The 19,262-nt window shown below is 42.3% G+C and overlaps 1 protein-coding gene across 1 annotated transcript in view; it reads left to right on the top strand.

The window, feature by feature from the left end:
* PHLPP1 (PH domain and leucine rich repeat protein phosphatase 1) overlaps window positions 1-19,262 on the top strand; it is a gene marked incomplete at both ends in the record, with an annotated part of 185,278 nt that overhangs the window by 144,101 nt on the left and 21,915 nt on the right. The window contains 4 exons of the mRNA XM_080714393.1: window positions 345-440; window positions 2,644-2,799; window positions 11,980-12,180; window positions 16,711-16,873. Of these exons, the coding sequence (XP_080570519.1) occupies window positions 345-440; window positions 2,644-2,799; window positions 11,980-12,180; window positions 16,711-16,873 (616 nt within the window). The remainder of the gene's footprint in view (window positions 1-344; window positions 441-2,643; window positions 2,800-11,979; window positions 12,181-16,710; window positions 16,874-19,262) is intronic.

Here is a 19,262-nt window from a genome sequence, read left to right as displayed (position 1 = left end):
ACTTAACTGGAAGTACATGTGTATTTTCCCCCATGGGTGATATCTCCCTAAACTTCCTGGGGCTTATTCAGTTTTTAGGGAAGTAACCTAGGAGCTAAAAGAATTTTTAGAGTTGGAGATGGTGCAGATGCTTTCACCGTATTCCTCTTGACTTTTCTTGCATTTCCTCCCACTTTCACAATTTATCTTGCTTATAAAGTGAAGGCACATACCCTTTTGATTTATACTCATTGTGTTTTGGTATTTCATTTAAAGTTTTATTTATTCCTTATAATTAGTTTGAGCTTAAAACCACATTTGAGGCTGAATTTAATTAAAAAATAATTTTATGTTCTTATATTTAGGAACCGCTTAGAAAATGTGCCTGAGTGGGTGTGTGAAAGCCGAAAGCTGGAAGTTTTGGATATTAGCCGTAATCAGATATGCGAACTTCCTGCCCGGTGAGTGTCGCAGATGAAGGGAGCGAATCCTAAAATAGAGGAGCAGTCAGTGAAGTGCTGACTTGGTGTCTCTCTTGCTACGAGCCCCTGACAGGGTGCTAAATGCCTCTGGTGTCTTTTCTTCCATTTGTGTCTTCATGGGGTGAAGTTTTGAGTCTTCAGGCAGACTTTTCAGAAGCACACCAAGGATAAAGCCCATACACCCTGATTACTGGGTTGGAGTCACTGTTACTGCCCTGTGCCAGCTGTGACCCCATGAGTGGCCCAGATCATCTGTCCTGTCGCCCTGGTATCTGAACCTCCGAAGTCAGATATCTTTAGTGGTGACCCATGGTGACAAGGGTTGAGAGAGGTTGCTGCCATTTTTGTAAATAAAAAATCTTGTTTTGATATTTAAAGCGAATAACGTTGTGCTGTAACATACGTTGTTTCTTAATAGTTGTGGACCAAAAAAAAAAAAAAATGTTTCTGTTAGACAAGAGAATTAAGTTTGCGATGTTTGTATAACACGTTAATAATAATAATGTATTATATTCTTGAAAATTGCTGAGAACAAATTTTAAATGTTCCCACCATCAAAAAAGGATAGGTATATGAGGTAATACATATATTACTTAGCTTGGTTTAGCCATTTAATAATGTATACATATATCAAAACCTCATGCTGTACACCAAAACTATATATCATTTAATTAAAAAGCAATCGTGGGCAACCAATGAGTGAAGCCAGAATGGTAGACAGCAGGAGGTAGAAAAGAAGCATCATGCTTTGACAGGGGTGTAAATGAATTCTTACCTGTAATGAGAGCAATGCACGCTGTAACCTGACTGTGATGCAAATCATAGCCCGCTCCCAGATGTCTGTGTTGAAATCCAGGACCTATTTTATTTTCTATAACAGCTGGAAAAGTCCAGAATGGTCATAATGCTGATTTACAGCAGATTAACAAGTATTTTGCATTGGTTACAGTTCCAATAACCTTTGAAAGAAACATAGGTAAGCTCTCCTACAGCTCTTTAAGGCTCACAAGAAAACGGTGGATTAATTGCATTCTAGTGTCTTTAGGAGGGAATCTGTACCTTGGTGTAGGATCAAACCAAAGAGAAGCCAAAAATATGTAAACATGGAGGAGAGGAAAGATTATGACTTTATAAAGTACAACTGAAGAAAAATGTAACATTCTCAGTTGTATTTGTAAAGGTTTAATTGGAGAGAATAATTATTTAATGCTGATGTTTAGTTAAGCATTGCTGAGCTTTATTTATTGAGAAGCTGTTGTAGATAAAACACTAGCATTATAGGACTGTCAAAGACACTAGCCCTACCTTGGAGAATCATACAATCTAAATTTTAAAGTTTGCATTGTAAATCTTAACTAGATGAGACTGAATTCAATGTCTATTTCTATGAAACCTGATTGATTTTTATTTTCTTATTTTTTTGTGGTACTGGGGGTGGAACCCAGGGACATTCTACCTCCAAGCAACACCCCCAGCCCTATTTTTTATTCTTTATTTTGACCAGGGTCTCACTGAGTTGCAGAGGGCCTCACTAAGTAGCTGAGGCTGGCCACGAACCTGTGATCCTCCTGTCTCAACCTCCTGAATGCTGGGATTACAAGTGTGTGCCACTACACTCGGCTGAAACCTATTTTTTAAGTAGAGCTTCTTTGCTCAGTATCCCTTTTGATAATTTTTCCTACTATCTTTTTCTAAGTATAGAAGGGATTGAAATATAAACACTTTAAAGGCTGGTCAGCTACTTAGCAAGGCCCTTCGCAACTCAGTGAGACCCTGTTTCAAAATTTAAAAAAGACTAAAAAATTGGGCTGGGGTTGTAGCTCAGAGTTGCATTACCCCTGGGTTCCATTTTAAAGAAGAAAGAAAGAAAGAAAGAAAGAAAGAAAGAAAGAAAGAAAGAAAGAAAGAAAGAAAGAAAGAAAGAAAGAAAGAAAGAAAGAGGGAGGGAGGGAGGGAGGGAGGGAGGGAGGGAGGGAGGGAGGGGAGGGGAGGGGAGGGGAGGGGAGGGGAGAAAGAGAGAAAGAAAAAAAGAAAGACACTCCAGGTTTATATTAAAATTAGCTTGCAGTTGCTCTAACTGAATGTGTGGTGTTTGGAGAGGTCATTCTAATCATTCTCTTAACATTTATCCTGCATGGGCACTCTTGTAAGCTGTCTTTTGTTGTTTGTGCCTTTTGCGCAGCTTGTTTTCTAATGGGAGTCTCCGGAAGCTGCTGGCGGGGTACAACCAGTTGGCAAGGCTGCCAGAGCGGCTGGAGAGGACATCAGTGGAGGTGCTGGACGTGCAGCACAACCAGCTTGCGGAGCTGCCGCCCGGCCTGCTCCTGAGGGCCAACAGGTAACGCGCGCTGTCCGCCTGCGTGCTCACGGTCCGTGTCAGACCCCTCACTGGTGGTTCTGTTTCCTGTGGTTTTGAGAGCATTCGTGAGACCGTCCTGATAACCTGTCTCTCTAGATGTATGAAGAAAATTGTTTTGTCCGCCACTTCTCTGAACTGTTTTGTAGGGCAAGGAGCCAGAGGCCGCCTGCAGATTTTCTATCGTTTCTCTGCTCTCAGGAGAGAGAAGTGGGTTATCTGTGCACAGACATGTCATGGGGATGCAGGGATGGGAAGTGTGGTCCTGCCTCGCTGCCTGGCAACCTCAGCAGGCTGTACCAGGCTCGCAGGAATTGCCTCACGATGGGTGCTTCTTGCTTTCCTACATACGTGGCATTTGCGACAGGAATGGATTTTCTGGATTTTGCTTAATTCTTTTCTTTTTTTTAAATTGATCCCTCTTTACCACAGTAAAGTAAGTAAGTTATTTTCTTTTGGACAAGCAAAAATTTTCTTATTAATTTGTATCACTGATACAAGGAAGTTGTTTTGATGAAGGAGTCAAACATGAAGTAAAGTTCTCCACACCCAGCACTTTCTTCACAGAGAGCATGAAGTAACTGTGGCTGTTAATGCACTTTGAGACATTTTTAATGCTTCCGAGCCCTTTTGTGAATCATACTAAAGTGCTCCATAGGCTAGAGTACGCTGTGCTGTTTATTTTTGCACACAATATGAGTATCTCTTTAGTGTACCCTCATGATGAAGATTTAAAAAAAAGGTTTGCCAGACATGGTGGCACACACTTGTAATCCCAGTGCTTGGGAGGCTGAGACAGGAGGATTACAGGTTTGTCCTCTGCAACTTAGTGAGACCTTGTTTCAAAATAAAGAATAAAATTAGGGCTGGGGGTTTAGCTCGGAGGTAAAATGCCCCTGGGTTCCATCCCCAGTACCACAAAAATCAATCAGTCAGTAGTTTAATTTTGTGCTCCGGAAGCACAGAGAAGGAAATGAATATTTTACCTTAAAAATAAACTTTAGATGTTTTAGCATGTATGGTGTTACATGAGCAAAATAACGCCTAGGGACTCGGGCTTGTCCCAGCTGAATTAGTTACCCGCCGTGTCTCTCACGTGCTTGCGTTTACCCCTGTCACAGTGCTCACTGCATACTGGAATGAATTCTCTGTTCACTTGCTCTCCCCAATGTCAGATTCTTAGCTCTGTGAAGCCAGAGAGTGTGCCTTAGTTTAGTTTTACCTTCACCATCTTATACTATATCCATATGCTTGCATTGAAATGTCACACTATATCCCTCAAATGTGTACACTTATTATATGACATATATATTTGGTACTGGGGATTGAACTCAGAGGCATTCTACTGTCGAGCCATACCCCCAGCCCTGTTTTATTTTTATTTTTGAAACAGAGTCTCTCCAGGTTGATGAGAGTCTCACTACTTGCTGAGGCTGTCCTAGAACTTGCGATCTTCCTGTCTCAGCCTCCTAAGTACTGGGATTACGAGCGTGCACCGCCACGCCTGACTTAAAATATATTTTTAGATATAAAAGTAAGTAATAAAAACTTTGATGTTTTAAAATATAATAATAAAAATCTTGTAGCTCAAAAACGATAGACAGGTATGAAGTACGAAGGACCACATATTGCTGAGAAGTTGACTGTGACTTTTATATCTTAGTAACAGGAGCAAATTTGGTTGTGTTGGGTGAACTGGCAGCTATTTGAATACGGATCTTATTAGCTAGATTTCTCATCTTACATTGTTTGCTTTTAGTTGAGGTTTTTCTTGATAGAAACCCCAAAAGAGTTTGAAATAATTGGCTGTCATCAGCAGATGGGCGAAGGAGGGAGTAGGTAATTCCCCGTGGTCACCAGAGTGGGCGACACATGGCAGAGATACTGCCATCTCCCTGTTCCTTCCTGAAATCTTGGCCATGCCTGACTCACCATCCTCCTAGCATCTGCACACACATGTGATGGCCAGGCTGCTTACCGCTTCTCCCGGCGGGCTCAGTCTGGTTAACAGAACCCAAATGGATGCTTTAAAGGAGCATTCCAGATCCGTGCTGGGGGTGGGCTTCCAGTGAGGCTAGCCCTGGTCGCAGCAGTGCAGTTGTGTTTAGGGGCAGGCGTAGGGGAGTGTATGTACGTGTGAGGTTCATGGGATTTGTTTATTTGGATTTGTGAAATATTCCTAGAGTATTAGTTTCAGTGACTCATACAGAATATGTATAAATATCAGAGGACCTGAAGGAGAACAGGAAATTTAGGAGAGTATGATCAGTTGGCCGTAACACCTGTTGCGTGTTGGCAAAGACAGATATGACTGGTATTTGGAAGAGCTAAATTGCCTCTTCCCTTTTAATGTAGAGAGGACTGATTCTTGTGAAGTTCTAATGTTTTGAGAGTTATGGTGGACTAAACATGGTCTCTTAAAGCACAGCTTGAGAATTCCCTGGAGAACTTACCACACATGCAGATTGCTGGGTCTTTTCCTGGTTCTTGCCCACTTACACTTTAGGAGGGTGGTCAGGGAGTCAGCATGTTTAACCAGGCTCCACCCATAATTCCACTCAACACGGTCTACCAACATGCAGAAAGCTAACGGTGACCACAGGTGCTACTGTGACAAACAGATTTCTATCGAAGAGCTTCTAGCCAGTCCTGGTAGCACAGTACTCCCTGTAATCCCAGTACTTGGAAGGCTGAGACAGGAGGATTGCAGGTTCAAGGCCAGACTCAGCAACTTAGCGACACCCTCAGGAGCATAGCAAAAAATAATAATAGTAATAATAAGGGCTAAGGGTATAGCATAGAGGCTTGGAGGTAGAATACCCCTGGGTTCAATCCCCGGTACCAAAGAAATTTTTTTTACACAAAAATTGTGTCTAGTTATATTTCTTGATACCGAATACACCCACCTCTCCTTTTTATAGTGTGTCTCTCAAATATTTTAAAGTAGTTGTTACATCAAAATCAACTGGCCAGCTTTCCAAAACTACAGAATCAGTTAGTGAGGTTTAGAATATTATGAAGAAAGTAACTTCCATCTACCCTGTTACCTGAAGACCCCCACCCCCTTCCTGGGGAAGGCAAGAGCAGAGCTGTGGAGAGTGGATGACTGTGTGATCTTCAGGTTAGAGCTCTAGTGACAAAGTCCCAACAAGAACATACCAGAAGAGTTAGAAGTTCCAAGCGCTCCTGAGTTCAGCTGTGGACATAGAGCCTGCATAGAAGCAGGAACCCACTGTCCAGGAGTGCTGCCTGTGCTGAGCTTTGGTGATCCTTGCCTCATTTCCCTGTGCTCCCCAAATGGATGAGCTGCACGTCCCAGTGAGCAGTCCCTCACACTTCTGCTGCACCCTGCCCATCCTGAGACTGTCTGTCAGGCAGAGGCAGATGAGACAGACCTACCGTGGGAGGAGAGGAGAAGAGAGGGGAGGAGAGGGAGGGGCTGCAGCAGGATCTTAGGTGGGCCTGCTCTTGCCGGGAACGCTTAGGTAAAACTTGGATAACTTAAAGGCGTACCATATAGAAAAAGCCATTACTGAGAGAAAGTTGGCAGTCAGGTTGGTAAGGAAGAAGAGAAGCGGAAGGAGAAAATTAAAGGTCAAGACAAAAGAGAACCAGAATGCCAGCGAACACAAAACCTCCACCCAAACAGAAATCTCTTGGTGGATGTGTGGTCATTGCTGTGCTCATAGCAGATGACACCACTGATCGGAGAATCTTGTAAAATAGTCTGATACCATGCACACGAGTAAAGAAGAACATGTCCCTATAAGTAACCCTAAGATGTGAAAACAATCAAACGAAAACCCCACACATTCAAACGATCGTGAAATCAAAGAAAACTGTAGTCTGAGCAGAATTAAGTCTTATTTTCAAATGAGCATTTGGGGATATAAAAAGCAAAAATTGAGAAATTAACAATAAAAATGGGCAAACAGGGAGGAAAGGAAAGACAGGTCATTGAACTCATAGAATAGAAGGGGATAGCATTTATCTCAGATATTAGTGTGATGACGCTCATGGAGAAATAGACTTAGATAAAATTTAATAAGGAGCATTTAAAGCAGCCCCCCCCCCAAAAAAAACCCAACAAGATAAAGTAAAAAGATAGAGATAAAGTAGTGGAAGTGGAAGGCAAACCAGAAAGGAGTAACATTTGTGCATGAGGCCTTGAGGAACAACACTCTTTCACTTGCATTCTTCCACCATTAGGTGATGGTGCTAGACAATAAATAATTGTGATCCTGTTTTCATCTGATTAGTGGTGTATAAAATTAATGTAATAACTTTTAGCCACCACTTAAAATTTTAAATAGTGGCTGGTCACAGTGGTCCACACCTGTAATCCCAGCTACTCAGGAGTCTGGGACCAGAGGATCACAAGCTCAAGGCCAGGCTGAGCAAATTATCAAGACCCTGTCTGAAAATGAAAGGGCTGAGGATGTAGCTCGCTATCATGTATGGCCCTCAATTCACCAGTACTACAAAAACACAAACAGAAAAGGAAAGAAAGAAAATATCAGCTTAACAGTATAAAGTACTGCTTCATGAAATTTTGTCTCAGTTTTACTTGTATATGTGGGTGGTTGTGTGGTGGCTATTTGTGTAAAATGTCTTTTATACTCTTAGCTATAAAAAAGAAAGCCTCTAGTTAAGCATGGTGGTACATGCTTATAAACCCAGTGCTTGGGAGGTCAAAACAGGAAGAGAGCCTCAGTAACTAGTGAAATTTTCACCAGCCTAGCAAGAACTTGTTTCAAAATAAAAATAAAATAGGGTTGAGGGTATAGCTTAATGCCCCTGGATTCAGTCCCCAGTAACACACACACACACACACACACACACACACACACACACACACACACACACCTGATTTTTGAGCTATCAGCCTGTGATGATAGATCAGATTGTCAAAAGTGCTGTGTTGTAAAGATGAACAATCATAAGAAATTTAGATTGCCTTGTTTGATAGAACATTTTAGTGACTGAAATTAGGGAATTGTCTAACAGCATAACAGTTTTGCTCAGTTTAGATAGCCTTTATTTAGTTTTTATTGTTGTTTGCTTTTGATGGTAAGTGGGTTTTGAACCCAGGGGTGTTCAATCTCTTGCCCCCCCCCCTTTTAAATTTTGAAACAAGACCTCTCTAGGTCTCTAAGAGTCTCACTAAGTTGTTGAGCCTGGTCTTCAAACTGCGATCCTTCTGTCTCAGCCTCCCAAATCCTGGGACTGCTTATAGGCGAGTGTCACCACACTCGGCTACAAATTGGATTTTTAATAGAATACAAATAAAAGTGCTGATATTTAGAAAAGTTATTTAAATGCAGAACGCCTGGTATGCTTACAAATCGTTTACAGTCCCAAATCCTGTGTTCTGTTTCTGGAATTTGATTGATCTAGCTATAAAATTTAAGGGTATCTAGAAATGTCTGAAAAGCAAACAGAACAACCTAGATGAGCCAGGTGGACGCCGTGTGCCCAGGCAGAGAGTCAGAGCACTTGCTCCAGAAGCCAGAAGCGGCTTTGTCTTGCCGCCCTTGCGGGCGCCTCCCCAAGTACTCTTGGGCAAGAGATGTATCTGGCTGTCTTTTTTTCTACAACTTTCCCACTTCCTGCTCAGATGCATTTTTGAGCACTGTGCTGTTGATTAGTGCACTGTGCGAATTGAGTTTGAAGTGCTATGCACATGTGACCTCGAGGCCCCTCAAGCAGTTGCCCTGCTTAACTAACTCCAGCTATTCTGGAGATAGGTTGGCCTCTGAAAAGATTTTTTCTTACTATTTTTTAACATCTGAATTTTGGAGATACGTGTTAGGAATGGTTTGCAGTTGACGAGGTCTAGGTTTTATTTCTGGCTCTGTCACTACTTCCTAGTTAATCATGGATGAGCAGTTTCATTTTCTGACTTGGGTGAACTAGGAGGGGTATCTTTGGGAAGATGAGAGAATCAAGTAGGAAATAGGAAGGAGCTGAGGCCTCCACAGAGCACCTTGCAGATGAAATTAGTGATGCCATTTTACTGCTTCTCCTCTCATTAGAGGAGAACCGAGGACTGAGATGGGTTATAAAAATGAAGCATCTCTCGGCCGTTGTCTTTTTATACAGCCATCAACAAACATCAGTTAAGGGAGAATCTTAGAGATGAGATTCCTTCACAGTACAGTGAGCTAAGGCCAGAGTCGGGGCTTTAGGGATGCGGTTTTCTGCAGGGTTGAAGCAGGGACTGTGGCCATCAAGCCGATTCATCCAGTAAACTGTATCCTAAAGTACGGGCATTTTTTTAAAAAATTGAGAGAATAGGCAATCACTTTTCTCCCTTCCTTCAGATGCTGCGAGTTTCTGTTTTGTTTGTTGGCGGCACTGGGATGGCACCAGGGCCTCCCGGTGCTGGGCCAGTGCTCCACTACGGTGCCTCATCCTCTCAAGGCCCTTTGGCAGCTCTTGAGATGAGCATGGACCGGTCAGCGTTTTAAAAACAACATTCTCTCTTTTTCTGGTCTAAACTTTGCAAACGTGAATTCGTTCTCCCTCTTCTCTTTCATGAGCCTTCAAATACTTCCCAGAGAATTGTATTTTGATGAGGTTGTCAGATGGTTTCCCAGTGGACCCTAGTCCATGATAGTGTAGGGCAATAAAAATGTACTTTTTACATTTTAATTTATTCTAATTCTATACTGATGAAATTCTTGACAGAATTTTTAAGTCAGTAGTATAAATAGTACCTAGAGAAACAGACTTGTAAAAATACTTTAAAGAACTATGGTTCTGAAACAGTTTCCCTTAGTTCAAAACCATTTTAGAAATTGTGTGAATGACTTTTATTTTCTTCTGTGTGGCACACATGGCTATAATTTCCCATGACTATTTATGGTCTGTACAGCCCTTCTCTAACTTCCCTTTTTAAATGTCAACGGAATACGTGTTTCTTTAATGGAAAATATTCTATTTTTGGGAAGCTGCTTTTCCTAGATAAGTGGTGGAGTTGGTGTGAGTATAAATGCGTGTGGGGCATGCACGATTAGAGAGCGTCAAATTAGTAGATTGAGCACTTAGAATGAGTCCAGAGAGAACTCCTAATATAAAGCCTTCTGTTTATCCAGTATGAAAATAATTGCACCTGCTATTCCGTATTCTTCCTTTTTAAAGAAAGATTTTATTCTTTTTTCTTAACATGTGGAAGAATGGTCCTGAATCCTTGTTGAACGTTTAGCCAGGCATGGTGGCACACACCTATAGTCTCAGTACTTGGAAGGCTAAGATAAGAAGGATCGCAGGTTTGAGGACAGCCTCAGCAACATGGCGAGACCCTTAGTTACCTAATGAGACCCTGTTCCAAAACAAAAAATAAAATAGGGCTGAGAGTGTGGCTCATAGGTAGAACATCTCTGGGTTCAATCTCTAGTACCACAAAGAGGGCAGCGGGAGGAGGAAACGGAGATGATTTGAACCAAGGGAGTGGTGTGGCTTGTTAACAGGACCTGGGTGGGAGGTGAGGCGGAGTTAGCTCCGTAGGGCCTGTGGGTGAGCTCTCTGCTGAGCACTCCCTCCCAGTCTCTGCACACCCTTTAAAGTCCAGGGTCACTCTGACCGCAGAGCTGCAGCCAGCCCATCCGAGCCCTGTGCCTCCTGACTCTTAGAATGACTTTTTTTTTTTTTTTTTGTGGTACCGGGGGTGGAACCCAGAGGCTTTCTACCTCTGGGCTATACTCCCAGACCTTTATTTTATATTTATTTGGAAACAGGGTCTCACTAAGTTGCTGAGAGCCTCACTAAGTAGCTGAGGCTGGCTTCGAACCTGTGCGATCCTCCTGTCTCAGCCTCCCAAGCGCGGGGATTACAAGTGTGCACCACCACGCCCGGCGTTAGAATGATTTTGGAACCTCATCACAAGAATTTTCTTCGGGTCCAGTTATGGGGGGAGTATGTCGTTTTTGACAGTTTTAGTTATCTAGACATAAAACTCTTTGTATTTAATCCATTTTTCACCCTATTATCTGGAAACTGTAGCAGCAATCTTGTTGGGGTTAATGCTCATTTTATTAAAGTATAAATACAGAAAAGTAGCCAAATCCTAAGTGTAGCAACTGATGGATTTTCTCACAGTGAACACACTTGTGTATCCCACACCTAGACCCAGGTGGAAGTGCTGGGCGCCCCCTCCTGGAGGAAGCCTTCTCCCCACCTGAGTCCTACCACTGGTCACTTCTGTGACCTTGGCTCTGGTTGGTCTGACTTTGGGCTTTATAGTAATGGAGTCTCTGATTATATTTGTAAGATTGATCATGTTGATGCTGTATTTGTAGTTCTTAATGTTCATTGCTACATAGTAAGTATTCCATTATTTTGCTAAAGAGCAAATCACCTCCTGCATTTATGAACATATGGCAGCAAAATGCGGTTTGGATATCATATAGAAAAGGACATACTCAAGCGGGCGTGGTGGCGCACCCTTGTAATCCTAGCATTTGGGAGACTGAGACAGGAGGATCGTGGTTTGAGTATGGCCTCAACTACTTAGTGAGGCCCTTTGCAACTCAGTGAGACCCTGTTTCAAAACATAAAGAATAAAAAAATAAGGCTGGGGATATAGCTTGGGGGTAGAATGTGTCTTGGTTCCATCCCCAGTAACACAGAAAGAAGAAAAGAAAGAAAGAAAGAAAGAAAGAAAGAAAGAAAGAAAGAAAGGAGGGAGGGAAGGAGGGAGGGAAAAAAGGACATAGTCACTGTATGCTTTAGTTATGTTGCAATCTAATACCTAATTATTTTACTACGGTAAGAACCCCTTTATAAAAAATGAACAATTGTTTTTCTCTTCCTTAAGTTAGATTTTTAAACTTTCCTTGCTATTTTCCTTTTACTCCCCACCAACTATAAAAATTATCACTTTTTCATACCTTTGTACTTCCATAAAACTTAATTTGTATCTCCTGGCTTTTGGTAATTTAATACATATAAGTAGCTGTTGTGGTCACCGTAGATAGTGGGTCAGGAATTCGTATGTCTGCTACATTGAATTCCTTAAAGCCAGTGCCTGTCTTTCTGGTCATGTTTCTATACCCAGCTTCCAGGATGCCTGCAGTCAGTCCGTAGCTTCTAAGTTTGCGGAGAGATCTGAACTAGAACGCGGGTTTATCAACAGGGTTTTATTGTATTTTCTCATTGCAGCTTGAGATTCCTGAATGCATCTGCGAACAAACTGGAAACCCTTCCTCCAGCCACGCTTTCTGAAGAGACGAACAGTATCTTACAGGAGTTGTATTTGACAAATAACAACCTCACAGATAAATGTGTGCCCTTATTAACAGGACACCCCCGCCTGAAGATCCTGCACATGGCCTATAACCGGCTTCAGAGTTTTCCAGCAAGGTAATGGCCGGTTGTAAGTGATGTTCTTATTTGCATTTTTTAAATTTTTTATTTATATGTGGAGCATATTGAAAATGGCATACATTTAGACTGTGCTTGGTGCCCTCCCCCTCCTCGGTTTCCCTCCCCCCCAACATTGAGTGTCCAGGTTGACCACGCTACATTCAGGCTTTTACACATACTCAGATGTAGCTCCTCCATTAATCAACCTCAGCCTTCTTCCTCTCCTACCCTTCCATTCTAGCTTTGCTGAAGTTTCCCCTTCGTTATCTGGAGCCCTCTGGTATCCCCAGTGCTCCCTAGTTTGGGCAAATTAGAGAACACATATGTGGGGGTGCAAACTAGTTCTTATTTGCATTTCTACAAATGGATCCATAGACGGGGGAAAGGTAAAAGCTGAAATTTTATTTCACAGGTAATATAAGCTTATTTGCCTGTTTCTCCCTCATTCAAAGTCCTTTTTTTGTTATATTATTATTATTATTTATTTATTTATTTTTTTTGGTGGTACTGGGGTTCCTGGAAGCCCTTCTACCTCCGGGCTACACTCCCAGACCTATTTTTACATTTTTATTTGGAAACAGGGTCTCCCCAGCCAGCGCGCACCACTGGCTTCGAACCTGCGCGATCCTCCTGTCTCTGCCTCCCAAGCGCGGGGATTACAAGCGTGCGCCACCACGCCCGGCTTTGTTAGATAATTTTTATAGTTTAATTGGTGCATTGGAATTATAAATCATACTGAGGTATAGAGCGATAGGAATGTACGTGCACACGACGCTTGGTGTTTCCCTCCAGATCCCACCCACCTCCATCCCCGCGTCACTGAGATTGGCATTGGTAATTGCATATATGTACGTAGCCATTACAGTAAGATGTGACCTTCGTTACGTCTCTCGTGCCCCTCTCCTAAGCCCCTCCACTGCGCCTTTGGAGACGCTGCTCCTCTATCTGAGGTCTCCTGCTACCCAGTTTCTCTCTAGCTTCCACATAGGAGAGAAAACACAACTCTGCTTTCTGAGCCTGGCTAATCTCATTTTGCATAATATCCTCAAGTTCCATCCATTTTCCTGCAAACGACATAATTGTGTTCTTTTTTAAGGCTGAGTAAAATTCCACTGTGTGCCTGTACCACAGTTTTGTGACCTGTTCATCTGCTGATGGACACCCAGGCTGTCTCTGGAACTGGACTGTTGTGCGTTAGCTGCTGTAAACATGTGCATACATTGCTATAACATTATGACCTCAGTTCCTTTGGGAAAAAGCCCAGGAGCGGGATTCTATGATGGTTCTACTCCCAGTCTTTTGAGAAACCTTCACGCTCATCTCCATAGCGGCTGTGATCAGCATCTTCTTAAGCATTGGTTTTTCTTTCTTTTCTCTTTTTTTTTTTTTGGTCATATATCTCCATGGGGTACAAGAAGGTGGAGGCATACATGCACTCATCACCCATTTAGCCCTTCCCCAATTCCCGCCCCATTCCCTCCCCTCCTTCCTTCTCATGTTTGGCTTAGTGATTGACTTTGACATGTTTGTGAATGTACATCATGAGCATTAGGGAGTTTCCCTCTTTCCCCTTCCATCCCCTCAGGTCACCTTATTTGCTCATCTATAATATGAATGTTTCCAAATATTCAATCATTAAAATGTTCTTAAGATATTGAAATAAGGCATGTTCTTCAGTAGGTAAATTTTTTTAATTATTTCTCTTTAAACAGAAAAATTAATTTGAAAAAACTAATTTGGTAAGAAAATGTAAACTAGGAACCTGAGATTTCATCATTAGGTATAGCTTTTGTATTCATTTTTATAGTATAAAAAGTAGTTGGGACCTCAGAATGTAGCTCAGTGGTAGAGCACTTACCTAGTATAAACAAGGGTTTGGGTTCTGTCCTCTCACTGCACATACTAAAAAACAATAAATAAAATAAAATAAAAGCTATAGGAGCTAGGTGTGGTGGCCCATGCTTGTAATCCCAGCATTCAGGAGGCTGAGACAGGAGGATCGCAGTTCGCAGACAGCTTCAGCTAATTGGTGAAGCCTTTTAAAACTCAGCGAGTCCCTGTTTCAAAATAAAGAATTAAAAAAAAAAAACAAAAAACAGGGCTGGTGGTGTAGCTCGGAGGTAGATCCTGGGTTTCATCCCCAGTACCGTCAAAAAATAAAATAAAATAATATAAATAAATAAATAAAAATAAAGAAAGCAAGCAAGCTATGGGCCTATAAACCATAGAGACTATATGTCTCCCTATAAATAATGGCTCTCAGAAGATTGCATTTAATTTGTTTCTATTTCCCTTTCTACTTGGGGGGCAGTGGCATAGTGTCTAGCTTCCAGTGAGTTGGCACACTTGGCCTGCCAGAAGTATTTACTCTACTTGCATTCACTGGCATTCATCCATCTAACAAGTTAGGCCTGGAACTCACACCCACGCAACAAAGAAGCAAACACTAGCCCTTCTGGTGTTCTGCTGGCAACTGGAGCTCAGCATTAGGGACCGGTCAGAAGTCTAGCACAGCCTCCTTCTCTGCTGTCAGGGCTCTCAGTCTGTTTCAGAACTTACGGGTGGAAGGTGACCCAACAGAATTGACTACAGGTATAGTTTTACTTATGGCAGTATTTTTTTCTGTTTTTCTCCTTATTTGATGTTGACAAATGGTCATGAACATACCCCAGTGATCAAATCATTGCTTGGCCACCTTCTTTTTCTGTTTAGAAATGGAAACTTCTTTCGCTTTTCCTTTCTTGGGCTTGATTTATATACCTTCAGTTATTTTTATGCCCCATTACCACTGGCTTCTCAAAATATTTTAAAAGTATGAAGTCATAGCCAGGCATGGTGGCACATGCTTGTAATCTCAGCATTCGGGAGGCTGAGACTGGAGGATCGTGGTTTGCAGACAGCCTCAGCTACTTAAGTGAGGCCCCCCGCAACTTAGTGAGAACTTGTTTCAAAATAAAGAATAGCCGGGCGTGGTGGCCCACGCTTGCGATGCCCACGCTTGCGATCCCCGCGCTTGGGAGGCGGAGACAGGAGGATCGCGCTGGTTCGGAGCCAGCCTCGCTGGCTTCAGAGACCCTGTTTCCAAATAAAAAAAATAAAAAATTAAGTCTGGGAGTGTAGTCCGGAGGTAGAAGGGCTTCCAGGAAACCCAGTACCACCAAAAAAATAAAATAAAATAAAGAATAAAAAATCGGGCTTGGAATGTAGCGTGGAGGTCAAATGCCCCTGGGTTCCATCCACAGACCTGTAAAAAAAAAAAAATATGAAGTCATCATATTCAAATAATAGTTTTAGGATTACAGGCTACTTCGCAGTCTGTGAATTGATGCTATTTGCAGTATATCTTGACATAGCCTGTTGGATATTTATGATATCAAAAGATCTGATGTCATGAGATAAAAGCTTAGTTCTTAGTGTAACTTGGCCACATTTATTTTCAGGTTAACCAAATAGGATCACTTTTAGTATCTCCGAGATTACAGAGAAATAGTATTTCTTGCTAAATTTTGTTTAAAGTATGTTGTGACCTATGTGATCATAACAAGCAGAAAATATAGCAATAACTGTAAACTAAAAGAATCAGTTGAGTTATACTAGCTTGGAATGTGTACAACTTGCAGTCCCATATCGCGAGGGCAGAAAGAGGGTCTGTGGTGCAGAAGCTGTAACAGTGACTACAGGGAGGAAGGGGTGCTTTGTCCTTAGACTTACAAAAACTGTCTGAAACCTTGATTCTAGAATTGTTCCTTGTTTGGTTACTTTCATTATTGATTAAGATTATAGATTGAACAGTAAAATGCATCTTAAATGAAAGTACTAACTTACATTAGAACATATTGTTAAGGAAAAATTGGAGATTCTTTTGTAGGTGTTTAAGCAAGAGTTGAGAGAAACTTCTTTGCGGCCTACTTTGAATCCAGTATGAGTTAGGGCCTACCAGACGGTCCAGAGCTGATCCACACAACTGTCCATATGCCCTTGCTTCTCAACACTGCCTAGCAATCATGAATGGTGTCAGAGAGGTTTGGGGGGTTGAGGAGGAAAGTTTATCTTCGGAGCTATAACCCTGTTTCTCTGGCATTCCCTCGGCTTTCAGTGCCCATACAAAGAAACCATGCATTCACACTAAGTTCTCTCGAGGCAGGTATACATGGATCCATGCTTTTGACTTGTGTAAGTAGGATTTTCACTGGAGTTCAAATTAAGCTACATATAGCAAACTGTTGTCATCAGGGTAATTCAATTTATGCACAAATTGTTATGAAGAAAAGAACACCCATTTTTCATTTTTATCACCAGTGTAAGAGTAAAAGTTAAGTTTTTTTTTTATTCTGTAATAGGAAAGGAGGTAAGAAAAAAATGATACTCAAAAATAATGGTGAAATTTTGCCTTGTTTATACAAATGCCTATTGAAAGATCTTTAAATGCATAATAAATTTCTTTGACTCTCGTGTATATGTATGTATTTATATATTGCCCTATAATTATTTTATGACTCCTCTCCTCGTGGACTTTCTCTTTTTTAGTAAAATGGCAAAGCTAGAGGAACTTGAGGAAGTCGACATCAGTGGTAATAAGCTGAAAGCCATCCCAACGACTATCCTGAACTGCCGGCGCATGCACACGGTGATCGCTCACTCCAATTGCATTGAAGTTTTTCCTGAAGTCATGCAGCTCCCAGAAATCAAGGTATGTAGGTTGATTCCATAAGCTCTAGGCTTCATGTCAGCAGAGAGAGCCGATTTTCTGAACTCTTCACTTAAGATGTCTGTACCTTTGTTGCGTTGGACTCACAGTGAAACCTACCAGTAGTCCTCGCCCCGTCCCCGCTTCACAGGGCTGCACTGTTGAGTCACAGAGTTAAAAACAAAGCCCTGAACTGGATGTTCAGAACATTGGATTCCTGGGCCTTGTCTCTAAGTGTTGGAATGACCCGAGGCTGTCCATGTAGCCACTCGATTCTTCTCTGTGCAGTAGTCCTGGCTTGACTTAGTTTCAGGCTAGTTGGGTGACTCAGAGGATGCATCAAGTGCAAAAGCATTTTGAGAAAGTGAATAGCGCCACACTGCCCGCCCCCGACTCACCCAACTCCATGTCACACGCCACCGTGGCAGCCAGTCAGCGTAAGCCCTACGTGGGACAGCGCCACCGCCGGCATCAAGTGTTCCTTTCGACTGAGTGAAATGGGCAGAAGAGATATTCCCATTTGATAGTTGTGGACTCCGAGGGGCCAAAGAATGAAGCGATTTATGTAAAGGAAGCCAGCAAGTTGGGGGCAGAGACTGTGTTCCCCAACCCCTGGTGCAGGGTGGCCTGAGGGGCAGGACAGTCACCAACAAAAGCCAACTCACCACTTTGTATTCCTCTTTGCTTTACCTTTTGGGAGAAGAAGTGGCAAAAAGAAAACATTCTTTGTATATCATGTGCTTTTTCACTTATAGCTTAGCATTTCTTAAGTATCATAAATTTTACGCCTAATAAAAAAAATCTCAACTCAGTGGATAAGGACATGGAGCATATTCTCATTTCTTAACAAAGAATAAAAATAGGTATCAATAGCTACCTTCACTTTTCAGGCACTTTTTTTATGCAGTAGTGGAGATGGGACCAAGAGGCATTCTACCTCTGAGCTATACCCCCAGCCCAATTTTTTAGTCTTTATTTTGAAACAGGGTCTCACTGAGTTGCAGAGGGCCTCACTAAGTAGCTGAGGCTGTCTGTAAACCGTGATCCTTCAGGTACTTTTGGACATAAACCTTATTTATGTATTAGTTTAAGAAATTATGTAGACATCTGAGCCCACTTTAAAAAGCATACGCCATTTTCCACCCTGGTTTCTGTACGTGTGTTTGGTGAGGTATGACGGCCACCTAGCCCACGCCCAGTGCGCATGTGTGCTGTAAGCCTCCTCGAGCTTTGCTGGAGCCTGGAGAGCGCCGCCACCTGCGCGTCACCGTGGCATTGTACAGTGCTTATCACGAGCATCTGAAAAGACGGTGCTTTCATTTTCTGTGCAGTCCCTTTCACAGAGGAGAAGAGCAGGGCTCTGCTTCCTTATGTAAGATGAGGGGAAAGAATCATACATCTTTTATAGTACTGTTGTGAGGATGAAATCAAATTAAATGATACACGTAAGGCATTTGAAACAGGAATGGAATAGAACTCTCTAAATGTTAACCTTTCTGCTATTTATCTATATTTAATTATTTAATATAATATTTGGGTACTAGAGATGGTAGCCAAGGGGCATTCTACCTCCAAACTATACCCTAAACTCCTTATTTTTTTCATTTTGATGCAAGATCTCTCTCTCATACTTAAGTTGCTGAGGCTGGCCTCAAACCCGTAATCCTTCTGTTTCAGCCTCCCAAGTACTGGGGTTACAGGTATGTGCCACCATGCATGGCTGATAGCCATTCTTTTTTTTTCCCCCTTTTTTTGCTGCCCTGGGGTTGGAACCCAAGGGCATTTGACCTCCGAGCTATACCCCTGCCCTGTTTTTTATTCTTTATTTTGAAACAGGGTCTCACTAAGTAGCTGAGGCTGGCCATGAACCGAGATCCTCCGGTCTCAGCCTCCCAAATGCTGGGATTACAAGCGTGCGCCACCGCGCCCGGCTCTTTTTTTTTTTTCTTTTTCTTTTTAAACTGGGGCATTCTACCTCCAAGCTACACCTCAATCCTATTTTTTATTCTTTATTTTGAAACAGTGTCTCACTGTGTTTCAGGGGGCCTCACTAAATAGCTGAGGTTGGTCACGAACCTGCGATCCTCCTGTCTCAGCCTCCCAAGTACTTGTGGCTCAACTGTGATGTTGATTATATAGAGCATTTTGGATGGCGCTCAGTAGAATCCAGGAAACTTAAGCAAATGCCTCGATGACAGAAACGATGTTGACAGCTAAGCGTTACAGGTTCCTTCCTGAGCTGGCCATCCCTTGATAGCAGTTTTGCGCTGGTGTCCTTTGCTTGCGGTGTGCCTGGGAGCCGGGGCGGGCTCCCTGGTACCACACGCAAACAAAGTTAGTATATTTCGAATGATAATATACCTGTGAAAGTCTTCCTGAAGAATGACTCCTA

The sequence above is a fragment of the Muscardinus avellanarius genome (assembly GCF_963383645.1).
Source record: "Muscardinus avellanarius genome assembly, chromosome: 17".
Lineage (NCBI taxonomy): Eukaryota > Metazoa > Chordata > Mammalia > Rodentia > Gliridae > Muscardinus > Muscardinus avellanarius.
This window is presented reverse-complemented; position numbering and strand designations above follow the sequence as displayed.